This window comes from Falco cherrug, chromosome 14 (assembly GCF_023634085.1).
Source record: "Falco cherrug isolate bFalChe1 chromosome 14, bFalChe1.pri, whole genome shotgun sequence".
Taxonomy (NCBI): Eukaryota; Metazoa; Chordata; class Aves; order Falconiformes; family Falconidae; genus Falco; species Falco cherrug.
In genome coordinates, this window is record NC_073710.1 from 18,051,710 (window position 1) to 18,064,690 (window position 12,981).

The window sequence follows — 12,981 nt, forward strand, 5'->3', positions numbered from 1 at the left end:
GGTAATGTTCCTTTAAGAAAGTGACCTCATTTGTAGTGTAAACTACCTATAGAGGTATGTAAACATTTTCACTGGCTGTAAAAATTGCTATTAAACAGATTTATCATCTCATAAAATCCCAAAGGAATAATGGAATGGAAATATGCTGGTGTCTCACGTTAGGTTTGCACCCTGCACTTCAGTCTTCTGGCATCTGTCTAAAATAAAATAGGTCATCACTACGTTTTCTTAGCTGGTTGTGTGATAACTTAGGTTCATCTCTCAAACCAACTAGCAGGGATTTTTAAACAGGGTTAAACATGCCTAACTTCTGTTTCAATCCTTTGAGCCGGATGGTTTTTACAATTTTCTTCTTGTTTTAAGTAACTTTCAGAGTACACTACACTAGATGTTAAATCTCTCAAATATATTTAAGTGGTTTCATCCCCCCCAACTTTCTGTGGGTATCAAACCAGTGATCCCTCCCAAAACTAGGGTGAATGTTGTCACTGGAGGTCAACTCAAGACTTAATCTCAGGTGTTACATGTGTTCACTTAACAAAGTGCCCTTAACGGCAAATGAGCAATCAGCCCTTCCCAGCCCCCCAGACTATCAATGAGCCGCCGGTATTTGCTGAATGGGGAGTGGGTAAATAGCCAAAGGTGTGCACTGAGGCAGGGGGGGTCAGCTGGGGCTTTTTGTTGAAAGAGGAGGGTGGCCCCTGTGTGTGATAAACCCTGCCGCTAACCACACAGTTTGCACTACAGCGAGTAAATAACTCTGTCCTGCTTCACTTTTGTCACTGCCCATCAGAAATCAGTTCCGCTGAAATGATACCCCAAGTTTTTAGGCAGGAAATTCCAACTGTTTCCCATAAAGGAAACTCTCCTTTTTTCACTCTCCAGGAAAATGTGCTTGAAACATAGAAAACACAGAGCAGTTAATTTTTTCCTGAAGCCAGTGCTTGCTACATCATGTCCATTCCCAGTGCTGTCAATCATTATCCAGCCAGCATATTTTTCAGAAGGTGGAGCTGTCAGGCAGAAGGAATAAAAGGTAAGAAAAGGAAGGCTTCTGCTTCTTGCTGATGCCAGGGGTAAGTGAGATTATGTCAAAGCTTTAAACAGAGTCCCCGTTCTCTGCCCCACCCCCTGCTCCTATATAACACATGCTGCATTAGCCATACCTGCTCTTACCCAGTCGGTGGTGGGGTGTGCGTGTCTGCTCCTTGCCCCTGCCATGGATGCTCTTGCCGGCAGCCCCCTTGGATGGCTCTGCGTGGGCATCACCGCGCTTTTTGGGGTGACCATCCTCTGCAGGGCCAAGAGGAGCCTGGCAGGGAAAGCAAATGTGCTGGCGTGGAGCCTCCTGCCCGTCTTGCTGGGGCTGCTGTGCATGGCCACGCTGGGGGCTGGCAGGGGGCTGGTGGCGTGCGCCGCGTGCCTCATCTCCTCCATGTACCTGGGCAGCAGGGAGCTGCTGCCCGTGGGCGACAAAGCTGTGCTCATCACAGGTAAGGTGCTGCGGTGCGCTCTGAGCAGCAAAAACTGGCTTTTCTCACAAGTGAGCTGGAAAACTTTTTGTCCTTGGGTTAGATATCTATGAAATGCATGCTCATAAGGTTTCCTTTTCTTTTTTTTTTTTTTTCTTTCTCATTTTATTTGCTTTGCCAGAGATGTTTCTTCCAGGTAAATAAGTGTTCTGAAATTAAGTAGAAAAGCATCTTAATAGATGCTATTATTTTTTACTGTCTCATTTAATCTTTACAAGTAGCTTTTTAGACATACTTGTGAAATTAGCTGGTGGAAAAAGCATAAGAATACTTACGGTGGTCTAATTTTTTAGGAGAGACATTAATTTCTGGAAGCCCTCCGAACACTACATTCATACATTACTTTTGTTTACTTGAATTTATTGCGCTGGTTATGGCTGTACGGTTATCTTTTGTGTATATCATACATGTGTTTCAGGACACTGTTTTGGTGCCATCTCTTTGAAACGATGTATGAAATCAGTCGGGAGTGAGTAATTTCCTTCACTAGCAGGGAAAGTTCAGGGCTAATTAATTCAATTTCTGTTAATGCTCTGATCTACTCAAAACCCACTTCAGTTTTGCAGGGATGGCATTTTTGTAGTTTTATGGCTTTTCTCCTGTTTCTTCTAAAACTTTAAATGTTGTTTATTTGTCTTAATCAAACCTTTAAACCTGAGTGCTGCCAACTGCTTCTTGCACTGTTAACTTGTGCTTTTTTTAGTTTTATTTTCTATTTTTCCCCTCTGGAAAGCTGAATTAAGTTGCTTTTATTTATGTGACTATTTCTTGCAGAATTTAATTTTGTTTTATAGGGACACCTGGAAATAGATTTGCCTAGCAGGCTTTTATACAGGGATCAAACACAAAAGCGAGAAGAGGATGGGATAAGCAGCAAGTTCTCCTCTCCTGCTTTATCTCCCCCTGGGGTCCTCCCCACAGGTGTATTAGATGAAGATGGATATCAGGCAGGGGGGAACTGGGAGCCCTGCTTTCCCACCCCTCCAGACACCGGGGTTGCACTTGCACTTGGGCATCTCCTTGCTTTTTGTAAGACTGCAGCTCTTCAGGAGAAAGCACCCTCTCAGAGCTTACAGGCTCTAGAGAATTTGCACTGGAGCAATATAGGGAAGCAAAGAACATTTGGGTATATTCCGGCAAGTGAATGTGCTTTTTTTTTTGTACCTGTGCTGTAGCTGTCCTGCAGAAATGCGAGTTCAGACACCTTTGACAGCTGACATGTCTGAGGAGGCTCCTTTTGGTCTTTCTTTGAATCCAGACTGGTATGCAACCGATCAAACCCTCCATCAACCGAAATGGAAGGTTTGCTCAACACATTTCTTGGTTAAATCGCTCCGACTGTAGTACTCTTCCCCATACCAACTGTAGGGTGTGTGTCTGCATGCAGAAAATGAAAAGAGTGTCATTTTCTCCAATTTAGATAGAGCCTGAGGCAGGCACTTCGTGGGAAATGGTGATTTATTTATTTACATTTTTTCCCCTTTCTTTCCCCCCTCCCCTTCCAGCCCGGCAGGGCTGAGGAATGCTGTTGTGTTGGGGGCAGCTGCCACGTACCGCTCGTGAGACAGCTGCCTCTGGTCAGACGATGGAGTAATCCCTCTGCTTCTCATCACGTACTGCTCTGGTCCTCTTTGGATGTCCCTTGTATGGGTGCTGCTGTGCATTATTTATTTAAGCCAGCAGTTCACAGAGTACCACGATAAGGAAAAACTGTGCCTACTTGTCAAAATGCTTTCTCATGTGAATAGCCGTGGGCATGTGAGAGGTCTTAGAGTCATTGGTGAAACATTTCTATGGGTCCTCTTGCTAAGAGCGAGTGCTTCAGTGGCCTCAAACAGAAGCTCCTGGGCATGCAAACACTTTAGTGTAGTTTGGTAGACCCAATGGTCAACTTCCCTAAAAATTAAATTGCTGAGAAGATCTGAAGTAGCAGGAATTATAAAATTCTTGTCTTGGTTATTCTGTGTGTGTGTTGGGATGAATTTCTCCAGTTAATTTGGTCTTTTCATTCTTGACATGTGACTTGACATTTCAGGTGCTGGGTGTGAGTTGACGAGAAGTTCTCAGTGACAATTCAGCTACAGTCAGTGGTGACCACCTTTCTTATGATAATTTGTGAATTATTAGAAGATTTGTTATTTTTGATGTAGAAGCAAGGTGGGGGGAGAATTCTCCATTTTTTCCCTACAGTGACCTAACTACTGTTCCAATTTTATGAGTTGAAGGGTTGAGTTTCTCTGGACTTCACTAACAGGTCTGAAACTCGGATTAGACTTGTTTTGATAAAAGCTGGGGACAAACCCAGTGGCAAGCAGAGATAAACGCTGCCTTTTATTTCCGTCTTGTGTTTGCTACACCCATCTGCAGTTGCTGAGCGCTCTCCCCTTCCCAAATTAAAGTTATGTTGTAAAACTTCAGTAATATGCAGCTCTGTGGCCGTGTACCTTCTGGGAAGGTTGAAAGGGGAAGGATTTGATCCAGAAATAGGTTTTTTCACTAAAAGAAAAAGAAGGAAAGGCACCGCACCCCCAAACCCAGAAACCCATCATGCCTTTGGGGTATTTGCAAGCCTCTTCACGTCTGTGTCTGCTCAGGCAATTCCAAGAATGCAGGTTTGCTCTCCTTCGGGTCAGGGCTGCAAGGAGATAACTATGATATATGTGGGGCTCCAGTGCATCTTCAACAAACTGCAGACTTCAAAAATGCTAAAAATCTTTTTTTTTAAAGGAAGGAGTTAAGTAGAGCATGAGTAATTATTTTCATACATTCAACATCTGGCACTGATTGATCCAGGCATTTAGTACATGTTTCTTTCAAGTCACCTGGAATTAATTTTTCAGGACTAAAGTCCCAATTAAAAGACAGAATCCAGAAATGAAGATCTAGCATGATTAAGACGAGTCTTTTTGGCAGTCAGATTCTATTGATACAGATTTTGAGTGCAGGAGTGGGCATGTGAATATCTGCCTGGGTGAAATCACAGATTAACCCTTATAAATTTATGGTAGGGTTAAGTAGGGTGTGTTGCAGCTCCTTCACAAACGAGGAAATAGTAAAAAAGCTGGCAGGAGTCCCAGCCCTTTGTCTCACATTCAGGTTTCCAGCCATGCACGTGGCTTTGGAAGCCGAGCCTTTATGGGGTACATGGCTGCTGCAGGAAACAGCCAAGCCCTGGGCTAGCGCCATGGATCTGGGTGCACATCAGCATCCCGGGGCTGGCTTTGCCGCAGGTACTGCAGAGGGTGCGGTATGCTGGGACATGCCGACGTGTGTCTGCTTTACGGTGTTAAAAACTGCATTCGTTTCTTAAACTCCTCGTTTCCCTCCTGATGTTCTTTACAAAACTCCTGCAGCGCAGTCCCTATAACCTCCTTCCCCATCTCTGTTTCACTGGGAGCCTTCGTGGGCAGATGGGCGAGATGTTTGTTCCCTTGCTAAGAAGTTTATCTGTAGATGGGATGAATGGAAACTGGAATAAAAAAAGACACTGGGAGAAAAAAAACCTTTTAAAAATATCTTAAGAAAGCAGTGGCAAAATACTGTGTCAGAGGGAGAGACCTGTGAATCAGTGGAATTGTTTGTTAAATATTCATCGTTGTTACCTGGTGGGAGGGATTGCACAGTCACGATGGCAAAGATCATTGTGTGTTTGCTCTAATAGCGCTTCCTGCATTTGGCAGGTCATTGCTTTATATGGATAAACTTTGGGAATAAGCTTGGAAGAGGGTGAGAGAAATTCTGATGCAAATTTGCAGGAATTAAATAGCTGTTTCTGTTTGGTTTGGCCTAAAAATGCCATTCTGAAGCTTTCTTAGAGTTTGAAAGCATTGTGCTCCTTTGCAGGTAAGCAGTTGCTTAGCTTTGGCTTGGTTGCAGCCTGTGACCAAAACAAAATATGTGTTTATCAGAAGGATCTGGATGGTAGATGTTTGAATAAAATAATGCTACTTCTTTGATTTAAGAAATAGAACCCAACAATTTGAATTCCAATGCCTGTAAATTTCTTTGTCCCTCTGAGATATCAAATTAAAATATTTGTGTGGTTTTTTTGCTTGCTTTGTTTCCTTTCTAATTACTTTTGTTACCAGGTTTCAGTCTGTATATCCATATAAATCCAATCTAGGGCTTTATTTCCTCTGTATGGATGAAATAAGTCTTAGAATCGGTCTGTGGTAGAGCCTGAGCCAATGCTATCAGCTCTAAGTGAAGAGGGCATGGTCTGGTGGTCTTTGTGGGACATGCAAAGGTCCAGCTCCTCAAACCTTCAGATCTGAACCTTTCTTCCTACTGTAATATGTATCTGAGTGACTTTATTTGTCATCTTTTTGGTTACATTTGCATGTATTTCCAATGTATGCATAATTTTTGGTTTTTTTAAATGATGGTTTAGGACAGACCCACTTCTCAAGTGTCTCTTTGATGCTTTCAGGAAGCGATACTGGGATTGGACATGCACTGGCTAAATACCTGGATAACCTGGGTTTCGTTGTGTTTGCTGGGGTTTTGAATAAGGATGGACCTGGAGCTGAGGAACTGAGACGGACCTGTTCTCGGAGACTTTCTCTCCTGCAGCTGGATATAACCAATGCCACTCAAGTCCAGGAAGCCTATCTAAAAGTCTCAAAAAAGGTGCAAAATACAGGTACAGTTCCCAGCCCACCTCTTTTATAATAGGAGTACTAATGTAACTTTTCAGAAGGTGCATCTCTTAACTGCTGGCTGCATCATGGCTTAGGTGTGTAGGTCACTCCCACACCACACACAGCCTGTGGGCAGCCAGGGCGTTTATATTGATGACCGTTGCTTTCTGCAACGTACAAAACATGGTGATGACTCTTCATGAGTGGGTAGTGTGTATCCGTAGCTATAGATCGTCTCTGCATTGATCTGGAGGCACCATGTAGCTTATCGATTTAATCTTTTATGGAGTCCATTTCCAGCTGTATAACAGCTCTGTTCTTTCTCCTCTTCCCAGGACTCTGGGGAGTCGTGAACAATGCAGGCATCCTGGGTTTCCCTGCTGATGGCGAGCTGCTCCCCATGAACACCTACAGGCAGTGCATGGAGGTGAATTTCTTTGGGGCTGTAGAGGTGTCCAAGACCTTCCTACCTTTACTTCGGAAATCCCGGGGGAGGCTGGTTAACATGTCCAGCATGGCAGGTGAGCTGCGCTAAAGCACCAAATACATTTCTGGTGAACAGAAAAAACAACTAACTTCCCTGGCAAAAATGCTGAGGAATGTGTCGGTCAGTCTTGCTTGTCCATACACCTAGGGAATTAGTATGTAGGTAATAAGTGCAGGTTTTTCTTTTGTTTGGGTAACTCTTTCCAGTAAACAGCCCTTAAAGAAGAAGAGTTTAATATGGCTAAAAATAATGCTGTTATATAGAAGACAGTAAAATTTGGATCTTGTGTTGTAGATGCTATGAGGGATAGCTTTGTGAGCGTCCAGAAAGGTGGTAAGTTGCAGATGTTTCTATAACACGTTCCAGCAGCTGTCTGTGGTGACCTCCATCGGTGGGGCTTTGAACCACGCTGTGGAGATGCCCAAAAGCTGTCTGCCTTTTGCAGAGATGGGCTGTCTTCAATTTAGGCTGGTTACACCTAAACTTTCAACCTTTATTTAATACTTAAGGTTAAAATTTGAGTGTAAATAACTTTTGGGTAAGTTCATGACATTTGCAACGCTCCGTAATAAATGTTAAGGTATTTCACTTGGGCAGCTCCACCTTTCTGCCCTTCTAGGGCTCAAGTACTATAGTTAGAGTGAGAAAGCACGATGATATAACACCTGCTGAAGAGAAACATTTAATTCTTCAAGGGCAGAAGCTAGTTTTTTTTTTTTTTGCTGCATCCTACAGTTCTTTCCAGAGAGCACAGTCCTAGAGCATGGTCTGCTAATAACCTGGGACCTGAAGAGAGTGTGTGCTTGTATTTCTGTAAAAAGGTTTTGGCTATCATGTTAAAAATACTTTAGCATAACTTATTAGCAAAGTGGTATTTTTTCATGAATAAAACAGTTTTTAAAAAATTATTAATGGCATATCACATGCTTTTCAGTTTTGTTCCATAAATTATACTTGCTCTCTCCATATATATCTTTACAACATGACCTTCAAATCTAGGACGGGTGAGATGCTAAGATGTAGGAACTGAAGCAATACAGTATCTGGTAGCTGACAGCTGAGGAGCAAGAATGCTTTGTTGAAAATGAGACCTGCTAGGAGCAGGATGTCCTGACGCTGGAAAATATTTTGGCTTAAGACCTCCTCAGGATTTACCATGTTTTCTGCTTCCCAAATTTTCCTTTGCCCTGTGGGCTTGGACCCTAACTTCTGCGCAGCTGGTGCCCACCCAAATCCTGCTGTATTGCCAGGGTGGCTTGTGAAGGTCCTACCTTGTGTTCACAGCTTACGTTGAGGGTGTGGCCACAGCCCAGCTCTGACACTGTTGTCTTCTGTTTTCTTTTTATAATCCCATGTATGTTTTGTATCAGCATGTCTGTGTTTATGGTTCATTGCTGATACTTTGAGTAACCAGTTTGGAATTATCAGAAGGACCTTCCTGGTTCTGCTCTGCCCACGAACCCTTGCAATCCCAGAGCCAGAGGACAGACCTCTGTCCTCCCTGAGCACCCGAGTGAAGTTTGCACTTTTGGTGTTTTGGGGCAGATGTCTTCATCTTTGGCACGAATCCCTGAGCTGCTGTGCAGAGATATATGGAGAGCTTCCCTGTGCTGAATAATTTGCCCTTACAGGAGTTGATAATGACCCTGCTTAAGCCATAGCTGTTCACGCAGATGTTCTTGCACGCGGGCTGGTTTGGGTAAAGAGCGTCCTCTTAACGCAGGGTCTGAGGGTCCTTTGGTAAAACATTAGCAGAAAAGTTAGTGAGGTCTCATTGTGCTGAGTCTATTCCTGTCTGTGTAGAGCCAATTCAGCTGGGCTCAGGTTAGCCTGACCTCAGAGGGATAAAATATGTGATTCAATTGGCTCTAACCAATTGAAACTCAGACTTATTCAGATGCATGCAGAAGAATAATTAACATATAATTGGCCTGACTTCTTCTAAGGAATGACTCCGTGTAAGAAGCCCCCATGGTACCTTGGCCACCGCAGTACGAAACCCAATAAACGGCACCAGTGGCTTACCTGAAAATTCCCCTGTATCTCGAAGTACTAAGATTCAAATACATTGAGATAACTGTGTAATGTTTGAAAGGGAGGCTGTGCCGGAGGATGCAGGCGGGAGAAGGTGTGATGTGCCTCAAGGAGAAGGGTCACCCGTCCTGTTCCCTCCTCCCTGCAAACACAGCCCGTGGTGGCTGGGATGACCCCTAAATCTGGCAGCGATATTCTGTGCGGTGATAACACCAACCTGTAGAGAAAGAGAAGGGGCTGAAGACAGGGAAGATGCTCAATCATCAAAGCATCTTTGGATTTTTCTGAAGCTGAAGAAGTGACAGTCTGTCAGTTTTTGGAACAGAAGAAATATCTGTATTTGGAAGATATTTCTTTCTGGAAGCTTTTGTTTAGTGAATGTATAGGTTTATTTTATAGTCACCTAAAATGCTGGCAATTTTCTATCTTTCCATCTGAACAAATGCTGCTGGGGTTGGAAAAGATGGGTTATAACTATAGGCATAACTTCTATGATGGGTCTCGGGGAGTCCCGTCCCCCACGGGATGTGATTCCAGCTTTGGTTTGTCTACAGAGATCTTCCCCACTTTTGTGCTGTTGTCTCTGGTCTTTCTGAAGTGAGCTGGAAAGAACTGGAAGATAAGTTGGCTTTATAAAGCTAGAATTGAGATTGCTTACCCTGTTGTAAATGTACTTTATAGTAGGAGCTTGGAATTTGTGTTACAGTGACAACAAGAACAGCGGCACTAAACTATTGCTTCACTGTTTATATGAACTAAAACATTATCTGTGTTTCTGAAACCAACAATCATAATCTTCAGCAGTTTTTACCCTTAAATACAATACAGTTTATTTTTTTTCTTCCATACAAGGTGTCTTATCAGGTGTTACTGAGCATAACTGCTATAAGTAACTGTTGATTTACAACTCTCAGTTTTTTTCTTTTTAACCTCTAGAAAGAAATGATTCTCTCACTAACTTGTCTTTAACCTCAGTGAGAGCTGCATAATTTTGGTTGTGCTATAATCTTCCTTCTAAATCACGGCAATAAAGGCTGGAAAGAGCCACCGTCGAGCTTTATCATGTTTACATTGCTCCTGCAGGAGGCATTCCACTACCGAGATATGCTGCATACGGTGCATCAAAAGCAGCTCTGTCCATGTTTTCTGGAGTAATGAGGCAAGAGCTTTCCAAATGGGGAATTAAAGTTGCTGCAATTCATCCGTCAGGCTTCCGAACAGGTTGGTGTTCCACATTTGGGTAGTTCTTTCTGCCTCGCCTCTTTTCCTGTAGTTCAGCATCCTCACACAGAGCCCTGAGTGATTCCCTGCAGTAGGACTTTTCCCCTCCCTTCCTTTGTACTGGTTATGGAAGTTGAGATCCACGGTTTTTGTGAGAGATGTTCCCTCCGGTTCTGCACGCTGCCTGCCGCTGCCTCTGAGCGCAGCCTGTCTCCTGGGCAGAGCTCTTGTTGCTTTGAGGCAGGGCAGGGTTCAGGCAGTCGGTGCCTCCCTTTGCTCCAGCTTTGTGCGAGTTAACAAACAGAGCATCACGGTGTGAGTGATTGGAGTATTACGGCTTGCTTGTCCTGCCCGAGAGCTTCAGGACTCGTCACTCCTTCCTTTCTCAGTATCAGAGCTGTCTTTGAGCTGCTCAGTCTTGCATCGAAGTATCTGCAGCAGTACCTGCCGTCCTGCGTTCCCGCTGTCAGCATGACTCCATCTCGTCTCTGATCTTTCCTCCCCTTCCCTCCACTGTGCTCCTGCTGCTTTCCATTCCCAGTCTTCCTCCCCCTGCCAGCGCTCTGAGCACTTTCTGCAGAGCCCACCTGGGTCATGGGCTCCCCTCCGGCTGCCCCCGCGCCCACCCAGCAGCAGGGTGGCTGTCACGCAGGTCCCCGCTCCCTGGGCATGCCTGGCACCTACCTGGGGACAAGGTCAAATCCCACTGCTGCCTACTCAGCAAGTCCTGGTGACTTCATGGAGACAATTTCTATGCTGATGAAAAGCAAAATGGTCTGTTTCATTAAACCTCAGCCCCTTGAATGCCTGCCCCCCTGGGAGCTCTGACAGTGCCTGTGTGGTCTGCAGTAGCTGTCTGAGGCTTTACCTTCAGGGTCCTGCTTAGCTGTTGGCAAACTCTGGATGAAAACGTCATGTGTCAAGACAAGTCCTGGTATTTGAGGTTTGAATATTTATTTAAAGAATTTCCTTTATTTGCAATGTTTAATTCATGATGGGCATTACGTGCATTGGAAAAGGCTGTGCTTTCATTCCTACATGATGCAGATGGGGGGAAAACGGTTCTTTTTGCGTTTGTGTGTTTTGGGTTTTTTGTTTGTTTTGTTTGTTTAATCTGGCCTAATACAAGCCTTATCCCTCACAAAACTAGTTATTGAAATACCAATGTCACTTGTGGATGAGAGGCATAGCACTTGGCCAACCCATCTGAGCTTGCCTTCCTCAGTCACTCACACCCAGCATCAGTTAACAAATACTGGATAGAAACACCTACGAAATGGTTAAGGACAGAATGGCAGGGAGCAGGGGGAAGGACAAAATGCTGACTTGGCTGTGAGGGGACATTTTTAGGCAGAGCCGGTAAACAAATAGTGCATGGGCCCCATGCTTGTTGTGTAGCCCGTGCTTTCCCATCTCTTCCAGGTAAAAGCACTCGCAGCTAACCAGCTGTTTCGTCTGTTCTTCACTGGCCCAGGCTGGAAGAACTGTGAATCAGGGTGGTGGTGGAGAATGACTTATTGACTATTAATTATAGATTTTTTTTTTTTTTTAATTCAGCCCCAAACCCACTTGCTATCCTGTGGTGTTGCTACTGCAGGTATACAAGGCACGTCTGACCTGTGGGATAAGCAAGAAAAGGAGCTGCTGGAGAACCTGCCAGCGGACACAAGGCAAGCCTACGGAGAGGACTACCTCCTGGGGCTGAAGAGCTACCTCCCGCGGATGCCCACGTACTGTGACGCCAACCTCTCCCCGGTGCTGAGCGCTATCCTGCAGGCTCTGCTGGCCAAGAGACCACGCGGCTTGTACACGCCTGGCAAGGGGGCTTACATGCCCCTCTGCATCTTCTGCTACTTTCCCCTCTGGTTCTATGACTTTTTCATTAGGAAGATGCTGAGTACTGACTCTGTCCCAAGGGCACTGAGAACACCGGAAGCTGAAAGCAAGAATCTCTAAGGTGTCCAGCAGCTTTTATCTTACTTGATGAGATAACTGGGAAAAACTCTTATTTTAAGGCGCTGCTATTTATTGTACTGTCTTTGTTCAACTGCATTTACACTGCCTTGCAAACAGAGGTGAATCTTTGTGTGAAGATTAATGTTCAGGAAAAGCAGTGGATAAATAGAAAGCTATCCCCAGGTGGGCATTTTTGGAGGAATTCCCATGTTTTTCTAATGTCTTTGTATCCTGCCTTCTGTGTTACGGTATTTTACGAGGTTATATAGTCTCTGTCTGCTTCAAAAAGCACCACCAACACACAGACAGATATATGACCTGTTTTTTAAAACAAACAAAAAAAAAATCTTGAGAGTCAACAACCTTGTTAAGAGTTAAAGGAGTTGCATGTATTCCTATCATTGGAGAGATTTAGGAGTGTCTAATGCAAACCTTCCTCACTGCAGCTTCAGCCTAATATGTTTGGGGTTGTTTTGGTTCTGTTGCTGGTGTACCTGAGAAATGATTGACCTTTTCCCCCCAAAATTTTGTGAAATATAGTTGTGATGCTTATAATGTGTCCTCTTTGCTAGACTGAGCAACGTAAATTAGTTGGGGGCAAAATGAACAAAGGCAGATCAAGACCTTCATGAAGAAGCAAACAATCTCCTTCCTATGGTATTAGACAAAGTAATAGTAAGTACATCAGCTGCTAATTTGGCATGACTGTCTTGGTCATTCTATGCGTTGCCTGTATATGCCTGTCCTTCTTTAAATACTAGTAAACTCTGATTTCACTTCTGTTTTTTGTACGATTCCTTACTCGTTCTGGGTTTATGTCGAGCTTGTAGTTTTGCTCATTTCTCCTCACACCTTCCTGTGTCTCCCTCCTCTTTGGGAAGAGTGTGCTCGTTCCTCTAAGATCAGTCAGTCCTTAGGCTGGCTTTACTGGAGTCCAGTGTCCATCTTCTGATAGATTTTGGTTACTCCCCTAAATTCATTCTAGGAGCACCAGGTGCCCTCCCTGCTGCTGGCTGTCCCTGCTCTTTATCCCATAAACCCCTCACCAATGCCAAGAACTGGGCAGCTCACCTGTATTTTTCCTATCCTGCTCTCTTTTTGCATTGCCCAT

The 12,981-nt window shown here is 44.2% G+C and overlaps 1 protein-coding gene across 5 annotated transcripts in view; it reads left to right on the forward strand.

Annotated features, from left to right (window-relative positions):
- The window catches only part of HSD17B2 (hydroxysteroid 17-beta dehydrogenase 2), a 33,906-nt gene extending 21,255 nt beyond the window's left edge, over positions 1 to 12,651 (forward strand). For 2 of the 5 annotated variants that reach the window (XM_055727004.1, XM_055727005.1), the window contains 5 exons: positions 886 to 1,036; positions 5,962 to 6,174; positions 6,508 to 6,693; positions 9,777 to 9,914; positions 11,512 to 12,651. In XM_055727004.1, coding sequence (XP_055582979.1) covers positions 955 to 1,036; positions 5,962 to 6,174; positions 6,508 to 6,693; positions 9,777 to 9,914; positions 11,512 to 11,870 — 978 coding nt within the window. In that variant the 5' untranslated portion in view covers positions 886 to 954 and the 3' untranslated portion in view covers positions 11,871 to 12,651. The other 3 variants (XM_027803118.2, XM_027803123.2, XM_005432384.3) reach the window with 3 other exon arrangements.
- The last annotated feature ends 330 nt before the right edge of the window (positions 12,652 to 12,981 follow it).